General features: G+C 48.4%; 1 protein-coding gene across 3 annotated transcripts in view; it reads right to left on the bottom strand.

Moving 5' to 3' along the window:
• fuss (SKI family transcriptional corepressor fussel) overlaps positions 1 to 8966 on the bottom strand; it is a 70906-nt gene extending 61940 nt beyond the window's left edge. For 2 of the 3 annotated variants that reach the window (XM_055065391.2, XM_055065392.2), the window contains exon 1: positions 7599 to 8966. In XM_055065391.2, coding sequence (XP_054921366.2) covers positions 7599 to 7694 — 96 coding nt within the window. In that variant the 5' untranslated portion in view covers positions 7695 to 8966. The remainder of the gene's footprint in view (positions 1 to 7598) is intronic. The other variant, XM_055065396.2, reaches the window with a different exon arrangement.
• Positions 8967 to 16618: the final 7652 nt, after the last annotated feature.

The following is a 16618-nucleotide window of genomic DNA, read 5'->3' as shown; positions in this document are numbered from 1 at the left end:
TCTTAAATAGGCATAAGTAGACGGCGCACGCGCATAATAATGATAAATGTGATGATGATGAATATGAAGATTCGCGATATATAGTCTCCTAGCCCGCTTTAGCTGATCAGGTTGATCAAAGAAATAGATGAGTGCCACCAACAGATGTCACAAACCTCATGGTTTTGGTCGAACGCTTTGTATAGGGGGCGCAGACCTTAACCTTCTGAAGTACAACATTTACATTTACATATAACATATGCATCGCGCGTGGATGGGATCTGGGCTAGCATCATGTAAGAAATAATCTCACCCAATTCTATTTCCTTCTTATCACCTACCGCTCTCGACCAGCCGATCCAAATGATCACCGCATGAGCAGATAGCTGCACAGATCCCTGACGGGTCGTCAAATGCAATAGCATCGAAATATAATCGTTGCCTTCTCCATAGCCTGAATTCGTTCCCTATGCCGCATCTTAGAAATTGCAACTTTTTCTTTCTCGACAGCGCGTGTGTCTAATGAGACTTACGTAAAAGATATTATGCTGCCAGTATTTGCGTATCTTCCAAATTAAAGAAGGAAAAATAAGAAACGATATACAGGAGCTTTCTTTATGAAATCAGGTGATGTTAAGTTTTAGATTTTAGAGAAGACCAATGTCAGGGATGCAAGAGAACAACAAATCGAATTCCTGTCAGTGATTTGAAGGACAGGGCATGTCACGTTATAAAGTAACGCCTTGATCGAGTCATTGCAGCCTGGGAAATTATCTCCATTTGACGTTCAAAACTCACAAGGATGGCTAAATTGTTCTCTTCTCTCTCTTTTGTTTTTTGTTGTTGTTTTGCTCGGTCTACCTTCTTATCGAACCTATTGATCATCTTCCCATCTAGTTGGTACTCACAGTAGCGTGTAATCAGTCATACGTACGTAGGAAAATATATTTGAATTTTTTGATGGAACGTTTTATATATCTCTTTATTTCTGTGTTGTCCGTGTTTCTGGAATTCTGAACTCTATTAATACAATAAACAGGCTTCGTTACATCGATAATGAAGCATATGGATAGCAAAACTAGGCACTCACAAGAGTTATCATTCGAACACGTCCCTCGATGCGAGTTTGTCGGCAGACTGACGGGAGTATTAGACGAAGCAGTAGCCCGGTGGCTGCTATGAATGAATTATGGGGTTTTACTTGCCAAAACCACGATTTCATTATGAGGCACGCCGTAGTGGGGGGACTCCGGATTAATTTTGACCACCAAGAGATCTTTAGCGTGCCCCCAATGTAAGGTACACGGGCGTTTTTGCATCTCGCCCCCCATCGAAACGCAGTCTCCGCAGCCGGCATTTGATCCTGCGACCGCGTGTTTAGCTGCCGGTGGCTTCTATCTAAACGCATGGTAAAAAATAATTCGTTTTCTCGCCAACCGCAGCACCGAACTTGATGCTGGTTGTCGCACACAAAATAAAAAAGTTTGGATGTAATGACTGTCAGAAAAAGATTTTTTCTTTAGGCCGTCAATTTTTTTATTTAGGATGGTTGAAAAGCTCGAATTCTCAGAAAACGAAACTATCAAGTTTACAGGCCCCTAACGCTGCATGCAATAAAAACGATATCATAATTCTGCAAATCGCTTCTAATAGTACACATGAATCGGACAAAATTTATATCTCATATGTATAGCTGTAAGATACACCATATACAATGTGAGTTGGATGTTAGCAAAATCCTCGTAAAAGTTGTAACGAATTCACGTAAGATATGAATTGTTACATCAAGCCTGTCTGCTTTGAATGTTCTAACGGGTGCAGTTTACAGAAGCGCGATTTACGTTCTTGGTAAAGATTTTGAATTTGTAAATTTCATGCTTCTAATTTTTTTCAACTTTACCCATTTTCGACAATCTTTGTTAAAGAAGTCAATCCCTAAATCAAAATTACGGGTACAATTGGCACTGTAATTTAACTTTTTGTCTCGAATGCAACAAAATTCATTACGATCACCTCATGGGCTATATATCTTTGAAAAGCATTTCTGCATTCCATGTGTGTTTTAATGGGCGGCATCCCAATTGGGGACGAGCTAAATCTTCCTCTTAAGTCGTCGTACACACAACTTGATTAATTCATGGGGTTTACAGTCCCAAAGCAACACTGTCGCTGTGAAAAAATGCCTCATAATGTAGAATTCTGGATTTATTTTGACCGCTTGAGGTTCTATAACATGCACCTAAATATACGCACACGAGCATTTCACAGTGAAGCTTCTTTAACTTTCAAACGAAGGGGCTTTATGTAACTAAGTAGCGTTTCCGCCGAATAGGCGCACCTTATATAACTTTAAATGTTGACCGTCAACGCAGTGCACACCCATGTTCTGAGTAATCAAACAGTAAATCGTGGCATGAAACGTACGTACATATAATGCCAGCTCATTCGGATATCTAATGCACTCATAGCTCTTACTGGCATACCGCTTGACGTCCAACGGCTTCCCTGATTTTACTTATATTTGGACTATACCCGTCGCTTCGTCAACTGGGTATGTGTCAGCGGTTGCTCCGTCTTTTTTTTTTATTTTTTTTTTTTGAAATGAATATTAGGAGAGGTTGGCGCCTTTATGGTGGCACCACCGGCTACTCCTTGTCACTTGGCAAAGGAAACAAATTTGCGTAAAAAGGGAGAATAGCGACACTCAGTAGAACACTCGATGAATAAAAAATATACAGTCCAACAGTACATGAGTCGCAAAGTTCTGTGCATTAGTTCAGTCCACGTACGCATATATAAAGCCAGATATTTTGAACAGCCAAAACACACAACACATGTAATGCAGTGCAAGTACAGAACAGAGCTATACATATTGCGTAAATGTTGCGATCACCACATAAACCAATTATGAACCACGAACAACGTTTGTGTTACTCATTTAGCGTATTCGGATCATCTGATACCTAATATTTTCCCAAAATATTGGTGTCCTCTAAATACTTTTTCAGAGCAAGAAGCGCTCTCTTTAAAATAGCATGAAATGTCTGCGTAATCAGACAATACATTGCGGCCTAAACTGGTGCATATAGAGAGAGAACCAGTTATAAACCAACTCAGTTATGAACCAGTTGTCGCCAAAGAAGTGTTCCACTGTGCATATAATGTACAGGCTCATAGGCAGGTGTCATTCACCCAACTGTATCATGGAAATATACGTATACTATATAGGAAACCCATCAAGGTTTCTCGGAAGGGAAGCTTCGCGGTTGGGAAATTCGTCCTGGTCCGGGGATAGACCCCGGGACTAATGCCTTTTCAGGGTGGTCGCTCTACCGATTGAGCTGCATGACCAGGCTATGGAGATAGCACAGCGACGACGAATTAACCGACAATTCGAAGCACAGAAACACTGAATACGGCAAATCAATTTAGCCGAATCCCGCTAGTTGAAGTTTTCTTTATGAAAAACCGGTATGGATTTGCTGTGTAGCTTCGTGCTATAGTCGGGTGTATGACACTTCTCCTTTTTATGAGCCTTCCCTCACCTTGCGGGCTTCCACATAACTGATTTGCCAGGTATCTCTAAAGCACCCGGACGATATTCAACGGCGTCTTTGATTTTTTCACATTCCTTGTTATTTGGTCTGTACCCTCTTCTTGGAGAACTGGATACAGTCAAAAGTCAGGATTCACTGTAATGTAGCTCCAAGCTATACAAAGGAACCCAATGGGGTTTCTTGAAAGAATGCTTCGTCTTTAAAACAAAATTTGTTTTGGTGATCGAATCCGGCACCTCCGTATTTTCGGGACGGTCATTGAGGGCCTTCGTCGAGGCCGGCATCTATCAGCGCGAAGACGCCTCGCGGACTGCATGCCAACTTTTCGAAAACAATGTATTCCTTAACGAGTTAGCTCGACTTTTCAGTATCGCGTATGTTGTTTCTGGCGCCTGCCTGTAGCCTCTTTCGTGACCCGATCCCGGAGACAGAGCAGCCTAAACGTAAGTGCCACTGGGGTCACTGGTTATGTACCACTGAGTATGTGTCGCTCTTCAATAAACTCCTTTGACGCCAAGCTGGTATGTGCCATAGGGCATGCGCCACTGGTGCCATTGGGTAGGTGCAACTGGGACCTCACGCTATCCACCAAGCACTCAAATCTAGCCTTCGACTGGACACACGCGGATTGATTACCCTGTGTCTCCTTTCTTCCCCGTAACCTTACCCGGGCGCAGGAAGCATCTCTTCAGGAGATTCGGGCTGGAGTGACCCTTACGTCATTCGGTACTTGGACTTGGGGACCGACTAAATACGACCAAGGAACGTGCCCCAAGTGCTCAACTTTTGTGTCAGCGTCAGATGCTGATTTGGATGTTCCCTGGAACGCGGGCGATCAGACTTAAAATTTTAACAAGGACGGAAGCCAGACTTTAGTCCGGCTTCCGTCCAACCTTTTTTGAAAACCACAGTCGCATATGCCGTGCAGCAAATCCCCCGAAAAAAAAAAAAAAAGACCCCGAGATTACTGGGTTACTGGGACAACGATGATGATGATAATAAGTGAAGACGAAAAGTTGCAAGGTGAATTGACTTCTGTTGAGGTCGATGTAACGATGTCGATCCGGCGCGGCTCTCATATATAGTAAGTTATACGCTTCATAACTTCATACATCCCATTCTCACTACCAGCTCGCCCAGAAAGACGGTGTATTTCATCGACTTGCATTACAGATTGAATGACCTTCCAACTTGTCCTACTTGAACGTTTCTTCGCACTGCGAATTCGAAGAGCTTGTTTGATTGACTAAAATGAATATGGGGTGCGCGCGAACATTTTCAGTGACTGCAAAGACAAGGCATAAAGAAAGATGGAAAGATAATAAAACGAAAACTGAACAATAGTGCTAAGCCGGACTAGCTGTCTGCCTTGAACTGAAGGCGGGTCAGAAACCCTGTCCTTGTTATGGCAGCTGCGTTGCAGCCGTTGGTGGTTTGTAGTGTCGTATACCGTCATCGTGTCTCAGTGTCCGTATCGCCTTTTGTTGGAGTAAACTTCTTTTTTCTAAGCATACTTAAACGACAGTATGTGCCCGTGACCATTGTCTCAATCGTCTGTAACAATATTTCATCTAAACACTTACAAACAAGAGTGTGGCACTGCGTTTCGGCGCCGTCCCACGGCTCATAGTCGAGCGTTCACTTGTAGACAAAATCAAAGGTGCTGGACATTCCTTTCGACTCTATAGTGTAGGTTCATCAAGAGTATGGGAGGATGTACGTGCAAGGCGTAGTTTTGCTAGAGCTGAGCATTTGGGGTTCGCTCCTAAAGCTGGAGTTTTGCTCACTAAAATGTGTGCTGCGTCAAATGGGACTTATGCAGCTCGTGTAGCTGTTATGCCTCGGCGAATGGTAGCAGAACTTCCAAGTCTAGCCGGAAAGTTTTCGTGCGATGGGAGAACAGCCTTGGTCTCAAGACATTTTCTCGCTCTTGCTATTGAAAGTGGTGGTCTAACTTCACCATCGTTGTAAGTTTGTGCTCGTACTTTTTCTTTAATAGAGGGAGATCATTAGTGATGTATTGGATGAGTACAGCAAGCTCCTCTTTTTTTTTATCTCGTAATACAGGCCCACGACCTGAAAGGCCTGCCAACTTTTATAAAATCGCAATGCACTTGAAACGCTTTTTATCTCCCGAGTATCCAGATTTACGTCGTGCTTCAACATCGGTTGCATGAACCAGTGCGGAGCTATCGCCCTTGGAACTCTCTCGCGATCAGAAATTAAAAGTCACTCTGGAAAAATGGCGAGGCCTATAGTCTCATGTACGTTACCTATCGTCAGTAATGTGATTTAGAATAACGAAGTAAATGACATGTGCTTCTAACCAGATAACCCTTTGCACATTGGGGTGTTGTACCAGCGTCATTCTGCATCAACTGTAAACAACGTTAAAACACAGAGACGCGCCCTTAAACACTGTGCCGTAGCGAAAACCTTGTGAAGGCAGATATACCGCATGTTTGAGGTAGTACGTGTGGACGTTGCCCAGTAAAGAAAACCTTCTTTGCTTAAAAGACCTGTCCTTGTCGCTGCCATGTATGCGTTATGGCAACCGCGCTCTTTAGCCGTTGTGCGAGAAAAGTCACTACGTGCTACGTAAACACACACTCGAAGATGAATTGATGGCCAGCGACGAGAAAAACTTCCTGCATGGATAGTCTACAAAATTCTATGGAAATGTTTATCTGAAACTAGTAATATGGGCTCCAAGTTCAAGTATCAGTAAATGGGCTTGTATAAGCCATGTACGGTGGCCGCCAAAGTATAGTGCGAGTAAGCGCACCTCTGTTTCTGCGTAATAAAAAAATAAGTTCCCATATAAAACTTGATCACTGCTCATGAGATTTCTAAGGCACGCTCACGCCTTAAAGAAATAACATATTACATATATTGAACGGTTTCATTGATTTACATGATTTTCTATGACTTAACCATTTGGTAAATGCCGCTATATCGCTATATCGATAGCATATATGCATGTACCCATTCTTGACTAATCTCTGAAATGGGTTTGTGCCGCCGAGACAATGTATATCTACCATTTATGTGCCCATGGCCACGTGACAAAAGTAATATAGAAGTTGTGACCTCTGCGATGCATTGACATTACCATTGCGTGAGGTAACACGTTGCATAAGATAATAAGCACCGGTATACTCATCGCCGTTAGTGGTATAGCATTTATTTAACCGCTTCATTAAAGCGTCAATTCACATGGACATTGTGCGCTGGACGTGGATAATTTCTTATTGCGATAGCAATTATGCGGACACTGGAGGCGCACTCGCGCCACCGGCGCAGTCGTGCTGTCCCGGTATCGACGGCGCATGCGCGGCCAGCGCGCAGAGGGTTCGAATACCTGCAGCGGCGCATAACGCGTTTCAGTGATGAAGCCAATTGGACGCACCGTCATGCTTTGCTCAATCGGCTCTGCCTGAGCTATAGCTACCGCAGCTGCAGCATTAATATTGCGTGTGCGCACGTTAGCGGAATGTATAGCAGACGTCATGATAGATCTATCTAATCTTTTTTTTATTTAGCGCCGGCAAACGCCGATTGTTTTCAGTCCCGCTTATTGTTGTTTATAATATCTCTTGTTGTGCATGTCGTATGCTGGAATAAATGTCCTTCACATGTTTGACGTATACGTCACAGGGCCGGTGTATACAGTGCTATATAGGATTTCCTTTTGCTCGATTCAACTCCATCTTATCATTGGCGCGGTCGGTCGATTCCGGTGATAGCGCGCGGGCAACGCTTGGATAACTGACGAAGCGCTCGAAGCAATAGCATCGGCATAGCATAGTTATATTATCCCGCAACTACGTGCGCTTAGAAATGTTGATCGTCTCGTACCTCTTGATATGCTATTTCTAAGCACACCCGCGAAAAAACGTAACGAGTGTGACGTGTCGACAAGCTTTAGTTTCCGTTGGCGGGCTCACTTCGTGGGCTCAAATCCCTTCCCATTCTGACGAGGTGGCCCTACGTTCTTTAGACACAGAGGAAGAAACAGGGCCTCGCGTAAGGAGTGTATACACATTTCCAGTCTGTACTCACGGATGCGGCTACCTGGGACGCCTGGACGCTCATGTCTGCTGCGCACCGTTGCTGCTGCTGTTGCTGGAGGCCTGCTGTAGTTGCTGCGGCGCTCATCGCGGTCCACAACCGAAATCAGAGGACACCGTACTGCTGTGGCTACCTGTCGTCGGAGCGAGTCAGCGCGCTCGCGTCACCCGGCCGCGCAGTCGATGGAGGCCAGAGTGGACAGCACAAGCCATGGTCGCTCGCTGCTCGGATTCGCCCTCTGCAGTCAGAACAACCTCGTGCGCACAGGTGGTCGCCAGATGCCGGGGAGCTGTCCTCAGAGCGAGACTGTTCGGGTGCACGAGCGAGCTTTCTCCTGGAAATGCGGTAAGATGCCGCGACCGTATTGGCACATGCAGCGCTAGAACAACGAGAGCACGCGGCACAGTTGTGGGTCCGCGAAGAGCTGCCAGGAGCGAGCAGAAGAGTGAATCCAGTCTTGAACTGTTCTTGGCAGCAATGATCTCGTTTATTATTTCTCTTCACAGCCGAGTGAGTCGTGAACTGTTAAACTGACTAACGCGATGGAGAAGTCCAGGTGTAGAAGGCGCTCGGACGTATGCAGTTGAAGAGGGCCAAATTTGCAGACGCCGCGGTCAACACGGTCATCGCTATCGTTGCTAGTGTACTACTCTTTTACGGGTTGAACACATTTGAAAACTATACGCAACGCAGGCCGTTCGGAACAAGAAAACGCCGTCTTAGCGTTCGACTTTCAAACTCACTGGATTCGCGCGCGCCGGGCTGTCAGCCTCGACCGTCGTCCTCACGCACTGCAAGCGCGTGGCAGTCACGTGGCCCGCTGTAGGCGCGCGCTGACAGCCGCCGCTCGTTCGCCCCGCGACGTGCGTTGTGTGCGTGCGTGGTGAGACTCGCTCGTGCCGACGGCGAGTGCGCGTCTCCCGACGGCTGAGGAGGTGGGGGAGGCTGGCTTCACCACAGCGCACGCCGTCGCCACGCCTCGCCGCCAGGCTCGTCGCTTCGATCCAGGCAGCCTCGGGGTATAGGGTGGGGGGGGGGGGGGGGGAGAGGCAGGAAAGCCAGGGGTGGTTACCGTTGCTCCCTGCGCCGTCCCCATTGGCCGGGAGGCGTGGCTACGTCACGTTTTTCCGCGACCGGACTGGCGGTTCGAGACGCGCGCAACGCGCGCGCTCCAGTTTGCGCGCGCCTTATTTTTTTTTTTTATTTTCGATTCGCGCGCTTTTCTTCTCTGCTTCTCCAAAGGGCGCGCGCGCCGCTCGCGTGTTTCTTTTGCCGGGCGTCGCGGTTTTCTCCTCGGAAGCGCGATCAGGCGCATCAATCGCCTTGCCGCCGGCGCGGTAAAGCTCGCAGATATATTTAGCCAAAGCGAGGGGAGGGGACCCTCGAGTTTCGATTAGGACAGCTTCGATTTTCTCTTAGCGTGCTTGTTTTAAAGCGCACGCTAAACATCTTTAATGAAGCGCAATGAAGTAATTATGGTTGCGGGAGTGCGGCTGCCGCCGGCGCTCCTGCTCGCTTCGTTTCGCTGGGCAAGCAATTTGATGAGCTCGCCGAAGCCCGCATCTGCTGGAAGGGAGATAAGCAACGCGCTCGCATTGCAGTTGATAAAACCTGCCGATCGGTTCGATTAGCATTAGAGACAAGCGAGGCGGCGCTCTTGCTAAAGCAGCTTTTTTGTCTGCGAAGCAATCTCTGCTTCGAAAGTAAACAAAGTTCGAGTTGAAAGGCAGTTTTCAGTGAACGTCTATCGAACGGCGTTAATTTCCATTTGAGCTAAAGGAAAGGGGGTCCTAATTTGAAGATTACGGCCATGTGTACCCAGCTGATCGATAGCATCGACCGCGGGTACAAAACAGCCGAACATCCCCTTGCTGAGGCAGGGCCGTTCGCAGCTCTGTTTTCGCCGCCCCGGTTGCTTGCTTCCGACAGATTTCGTCATTAAATACGAGTAAACAGCAGGTTTGATGAGTATTAACGTCGACATCGCCTATTGTTGTTAAATCGGGGGTCCGTGCGGCCAACGAAGGTTTCCGGAATGGTGCCGTACCAGCTGCCGGGAGAAAGAAGGGTTCCGAGCGACGTTGAAGATAATTAAAAAAGAGGTTATATTACTCAAAAGGTATTGCGCAACAAAAAACGACATGGACGTAAGAGAAGACGACACACCAAGCGCACGCGAGTAATGGATTACCAATTTGCCCGGAATGCTGCTCTCATTAAGATTATATTTTAAAAAATACACGATCAAATTTTCAAACACGGCTTCAACTATCGCAGCACACCACATGCTAGCGTCTTTGCATGTCCGAGCGTCTCTTTTTCTCACAGCCGTCCGGATCCGCTTTTTATGCCCTTTTCTTCTTTCTTTCACTCGTTGAGGGAATTCACTGGCCAATCGTAAACGCTGAATCGTTCAACGCCTCTATCGCCCCTCACTGGTCTCCAACGAGCTGCTCGTGTCTCCAACGTGGTGCACTTGTCTCCGACGTGTCACAATAGGAGGCAACCACGTGGCAAACTGAACCTGCCGTCGACGCTTTCCCGGGACTTCTCGACGATGACCCTGTCATTGATGAGTGGCCTCTTCGTGACGGTCAAGAGATGCGACGTTGCTGTCTTCAAGCGAGCTGCCTTGAAGTGAATGACGAGGCGTGAACATCAACCGTGACAGCTGCGTGTCGCTGTTGGGGCATCCCCCCGCTCTGAGACCTAACACTATCAATGAGCTTGGTTCCGCTGACTTGCTCTGAACGCGCCGACTCGTTCGTAACACGAATCGTATATATATATATATATATATATATATATATAATATAGCACAACTTGCATGCTGCGACTATTTGATCGCACGCTCGGTGAGCTGTTAATTTTGACTACCCGGTGGTCTTTATTGCGCGCCCGATGTTCATTACAGTGTTTCGGCATTCTGCCTTCATAGGAGTGCGTCCGTCACGGCACGGAATCGAACCCTGGACCTCGTTGTTAGCAGCGGAACTCCATTGGTCACTGAGCCTTTCTCTGCGTTTGCCGTTATTCTTTATGCGCTTTGCCGCGAACGATTTCAGCATAATGTAGAGAACATACTGAAGTAATGCGCTGACTCAGCATGGCAAATTATATATATATATATATATACATATATATATATATTATTTGCAACTTTACGCTATAGTCTCTTAAGAGCATGTTGTATAGGAGTTCCTCTTTAGAGAGGCTTCAATTATTTTATTTTTATCTTTATTGTTCTCTTGTTGCGTGTTCTTGTTTGTGTGTTTATTTGTTTGTTTGTTTTTAGCAATGATTTTGGTTAGCGCGCTTTCAGTAGCCAAACTCGCCATGAGATCGCAGTTAACAAACAAGAAACGGATAGTTTATACTCCGAAACTTGAATATATTTTTACTCTTTATAGGGCTTATTTCCTCCAATGGCAGTAATCGTTCTCAATCTTCTGTTGCAAATTATTTATTTAACATTCTGGTGCTGGCTCCATTCCTGTTGGGAGCTGCCACCGCACGCACTGTAAAATAATTTACACCTTTAAAGTGAAAAAGGGTGTAAATGTGTATGTTACTCACACCCTTAGGGTGGGATTTATATAACTGGCGCCCTAAGGGTGTGAGTTATAGACACATTTACACCCCTTTTCACTTTAAAGAGTGTTAGTTATTTTACAGTGCGCGCCGTTCCTGACAGGAAAGTGCGCAACAAGCGGTGTTTGAGAAAGGGCATGCACGGCTCATTGATGACGCTTTGTCGTGGGACAAGATGAAGTCTAAATGCCTGAAAAAAGAAAATCAGAGGTGGTATAAATAGAAAATTATGAATAATTCGCCAGTTGACGTACATTAATTATTGCATCTTACAACTCTCTCATTTATTAGTCGTGATTTGACTAGTATACAGCTCGTCTATGGACCATTTCTGGGGCGTTTCCTGATCAATAAATTGAATTGCTGCACACGGAGCTGCAAGTTCGACAGCCGTAGTTGATGTCAAGTACGATGTCTTGAATTTTATCGCTGTAGATTTCGCCAGGACATATATACTGCAGCTGCTGAACTCTCGTTCATGACCGACCCATTGGTTTAAACATGTAAGCGGTTACTGTGGACCTCATCTAATAGCAATAACCCTCCCTGCTTCAATGCTGCAGAAGGCATTTGTGTCTTCTTCGTGATGCCTGGAATGGTCAGGCATACTCGAGGTGAATGCAGAGTGCGATGACGGTGAGACAGTGGCAACGAAGGCCATGCTGCTGGGACAGTTCCGTACTCCAGGGTAGCGTGTATCGTACTGCGCCCGAGTAGTAGCGGCGCCTGCTTATCGAAGCTCGACCGACGTTACTTATTGGGTAGCATGGCGTTGTCGGCGGGCTGCAGGCATCCGGTAGACCATGGCGACCAAGCAAGGGCGAGACGATTTCTAGTGCGAAACTTGCACGGTTTATTCAAAGGTAGATGAAAATTGAAGAGAAGAGAATGAAGTGATCAAAAGTACATTTCGGACCCCCTTAAATAGGCTCTCTACAATCGTGGGAGGGATCTTGCTTCCGTCGACGTCACGTGACCGGCACAGAAAGAGGGCCCCTCCTCCTCTGGTCATATCGAGCTTTTGGTTCCAACGAGCCTGCTGCAAGGAGGAGGTCGTCCTGCCTCCTGGAATTGTAGACGCCTGTCCGTCTCTGCTGCGCGTTGCGGGTTCGTGGAAGTTCTCCTCTAGGTCCAATTCGAGGAAAGGGTCTCTCTGAACTCGCACGAACGCGCACGCACGCACGAACGCACACACACACACACAACACACACACGCACGCACGCACACAGAAGAGGCCTGTACACTGCGGGGCTTCCGGCAGACACTCGAAATGGTCATGGCGAATTAGGAAGTCACGCTTCATTTCGCCGAGGCCTGGTGGAAGAAGGTCGGGTGAGAGAAAGTTCTTTCTGCACGAGGTGCGGGACGCCAACAATAGCAGGCGAAGTCACGCCTCATTTCGACGAGGCCGGGTGAGAGACGGTCGGTTGAGATTCCTTTCAACATGTGGTGCCAGACGCCAACCCTAACAGGACGTAGTTCGATGGTAGCGATGCTCCGTGAGTAGTCATGGAGTCGGCTAAAACTCGTATGCGGCCTAGATGTTGGCAGGCAAGCAAGATGGTGAAATGGTATCCTTGCGCCATGTCGAATGAGCACTCTTAGAGCGTCGACTACAGTGCACGTTGCTATAGGGTGGTGTTACGTTTCGCCTACAACGCGCGGTAATGCCGGCGCGGATGCAACGGACGCCGGGGCTTCGTTCAAAGCGGCGGACATTTTGGCCCGTTCGACGCCGCCGCAACGCCTCCCCGCCAAGCGTGTCCAGGCGTGTTTCAGTGCCACGTGTCTTCGTGTGTGCGTGTGTGTGTGTGCCCACGCTTGTCAAAGCGCGGCAGCCGGGGAGCGGAGCTCCCCAAGTGAGGAGCCAGGAGGTCTGTCCGTCGGCGGGTTGGCGATGCGTCACTACACTCGTCTCAACATGTCTCTCGGCTCGACCGTGCTCCGCCGTCGCATGGGCTCATGCTCCGCCGTCGCGTGGGCTCATGCTCCGCCGTCGCGTGGGCTCATCCCGTGACCTTACTTCTGGCCCGCGACGCCGAGAGTATAAGAGCAGCTGCCCCCGGACGCCAGGAGAGAGGCTCCGATTTGTTCTGTTGAGTTACGTGCTCTCCCGTCTCTCCACTTCGGTCGACCTGACCGGCCGCTCTTTTGCTATGTTAGAATAAACAAGTTGTTCTGTTACCAGTCTACTCTTGCTTTGCCGGGACCTTCGGATGCTTCCAGTGCCCCAGGCCGCCAGGCCAACGCTACCCTTGGGGCTTGCGACCCATTGGCAATAACGGGCGTCAGCACCGAGACCCCCAACAGCTGGTTGCCAGCGGTGAGATCGCGACAACGGAGGCCAGCAGCGAAGAGATGCGGTTGACTGTATGCTGAGCAGCACAACGACCATCCGGGAGCAGTGCAACGAGCCCTGTGTGATGACTGGTTGCCTGCAGCGGAACGACTGCGCTGAAGTCTTGGCTGCGAGGTTTGGTGAGTGCGGGACTTTCTTCTTCTGAGTTTTGCCAGGCTTTTGTTAGTGTCAGAAACAGAGCTGGTAATTGTGGTTGTCGTTGCTGCCGGGTTAGTTTGCGGCAAGACAATAGTAGGCAGTAGAGAAAGCAGCATTCAGAGCAGCCATGGATTTGAAGTCGTTGCGCAAACCGATATTGCTGGAGCTTGCAAGAGAGTTGGGTCTGGATGTCTCAGACAAACTCAGAAAACCAGAACTGCTAAGGGCTATTCTTGAGTTAGAAGCTGAGGATGACGAGCTGTCGGAATGCCTTGAGACCATTGAGGAGAGGGAGCGTGAACTTAAAGAACAGAAAGAAAAAGAAGAGCGCGAACACGCTTTGGAAATGAAGCGTCTCGAGGTAGAGATGGAACGCGCTCGTAATGGAAGTCAGGCACACGGTGCAGGAGAACGAGTATTGTTCAAAATGACTGACCTGATGCGGCCGTTTAAGCTTGGAGAGGACATTGGTTTGTTCCTGGTTAACTTTGAGCGAACGTGCGAGAAGCAGGGGTTCTCTCGGGAAACGTGGCCACAGCGCTTGCTCACTTTGCTACCCGGCGAGGCGGCCGACGTAGTCGCTCGCTTGAATAGAGAGGAGGCAGAGGATTTCGACAAAGTGAAATCGAGTCTGCTAAAAAAGTACCGGCTGTCAGCGGAGGCGTTCCGTCGGAAGTTTCGGGAAAATGAGAAAGGCAAGAGTGAGTCATATACAGAGTTTGCCTACAGGCTTATGTCAAACATGCAGGAGTGGCTCAAAGAAGAGAAAGCGTTTGGTGACCACGAGAAAGTTCTGCAGTGTTTCGGGCTAGAACAGTTTTATAGTCGGTTACCTGAGAACGTGCGGTACTGGGTCTTGGATAGGCCAGACGTTAGTACGGTGGCTCGAGCCGCTGAGCTAGCCGAGGAGTTTGTGACGCGTCGGGCTCGTGGAGCTAAGGACGGTCAAAAGGGTGAATTTGGCTCCAAGTTTGAGAAGCCAAAGTTCACGCCCATGAGAGCAAAGGGGGACACACGTAGTTCGGATGCGAGTGAAAGCAGTCCGACCGAACGTACGGAGACGGCGGCAACCGAAGCCGAACGCAGAAAGCGGTTCGAGACGAGGCAAGCGCGCGTTTGTTATACGTGCCAGAAGCCGGGTCACTTTTCAGCGCAGTGTCCAGAAACAAAAACAAAAGTCGTGTTTTTGTCTTTATGCAGCACTGACGAGAACATGAAGCTTCTCGAGCCTTACATGCGAGACCTCCTCGTGAACGGGAAAGAGTGCCGAGTGCTTCGCGATTCCGCAGCTACAATGGATGTAGTTCACCCCTCTTACGTAGAACCCGATATGTTCACGGGCGAGTGCGCATGGATCAAGCAAGCAGTGGAAGCTCATAGCGTGTGTCTGCCGGTAGCAAAAGTGCTTATTGAAGGACCTTTCGGAGCACTTGAGACGGAGGCCGCAGTGTCATCTATGCTGCCCCCCCAGTACCCGTACCTATTTTCGAACAGGTCCGATCACCTCCTGCGCGAGAAGGGGCTTTTGTTTGGTGAGGCTAGCGTTCAGGCCTTAACCAGATCGAAGGTTCGGGAGCTCGCTGCAAAGGCGGTAGTTGCGGGACCAACGTTGTCAAACAATGAAAAAGGGTCAGAGGTGCAGCAAGCTGATATTCAGAGCACGCCCGAACTGAATAAAATTGAGCCTGTAGCGTTAAAGGCACCAGATACTGGAGAGGAAATTCCCGATGCGGGAAAGTTAGAAGAGCTTCCGGTCGAGCTTCCGGGACTAGGCTCAGTGACGAACAGGAAAGACACCGATCAAGTCATTAGTGACTTAATAAGTAAAGCATCGCTGTCGCCTGAGCAGAAAACCGAACTACACCAGCTCTTACAAGAGTTTCAAGGTCTGTTCTCTGAGAGGCCTGGTAGGACTTCTGTCCTTACTCATGACATAGAACTTACCTCCCCAGAGCCAGTACGATCCAAGGCGTACCGGGTGTCACCCCGCCAGAGCGATATTATGGAGGCTGAGGTAACGAAAATGCTACAGCTCGGTGTTATTGAAGCGGGTGAGAGTGATTATACCTCCCCTTTGATTTTAGTTGAGGTACCGGGCAAGGAACCTCGTCCTTGCGTCGACTACCGCAGGCTTAATTCCATCACTAAGGATCAAATTTATCCGATCCCTAACATCGAGGAGCGCCTTGAGAGAGTGAGTAGCGCTCAGTTTATTTCCACCCTAGATCTTGTCAGGGGTTATTGGCAGGTTCCACTTACAGAAGAGGCTAGTAGGTATGCGGCGTTCATTTCACCAATGGGGACATTCCGTCCTAAAGTTTTGAGTTTTGGTTTGAAGAACGCGCCATACTGCTTTTCAAGCCTCATGGATAAAGTGTTGCGGGGACAGCAAGAATTCGCTTTACCGTATCTAGACGACGTAGCGATATTCTCCGCATCCTGGCCTGAGCATATGGCCCACTTGCGGGCAGTGCTAACCCGCCTGCGCGATGCGGGCTTGACAGTCAAGGCTCCCAAGTGCCAGTTAGCACAGGCCGAGGTTGTCTACCTCGGACACGTGATTGGTCGGGGTCGTCGCCGCCCCTCTGAAATAAAGATGGCCGCTGTGCGAGACTTCCCGCAACCGCGCACGAAGACCGATATTCGGTCGTTCTTAGGTGTCGCCGGCTACTATCAGAGGTACATCCCCAGGTACTCTGATATCGCGGCTCCCCTAACGGATGCTCTAAGAAAGACAGAGCCGCAAACAGTCGTCTGGGACGAGACAAAGGAAAGAGCTTTTAGCGCCCTAAAGAGCGCCCTAACAAGCCAGCCTGTGCTACGATCGCCCGACTACACAAAAGGGTTCGTTGTTCAGTGTGATGCTAGTGAGCGAGGCATGGGCGTTGTATTGTGCCAACGGGAAAATGGAGAAGTAGAACA

Source organism: Dermacentor andersoni, chromosome 3 (assembly GCF_023375885.2).
Source record: "Dermacentor andersoni chromosome 3, qqDerAnde1_hic_scaffold, whole genome shotgun sequence".
Taxonomy (NCBI): Eukaryota; Metazoa; Arthropoda; class Arachnida; order Ixodida; family Ixodidae; genus Dermacentor; species Dermacentor andersoni.
Note: the sequence above shows the minus strand (reverse complement) of the source record. Positions and strands in the feature narration are given on the sequence as shown.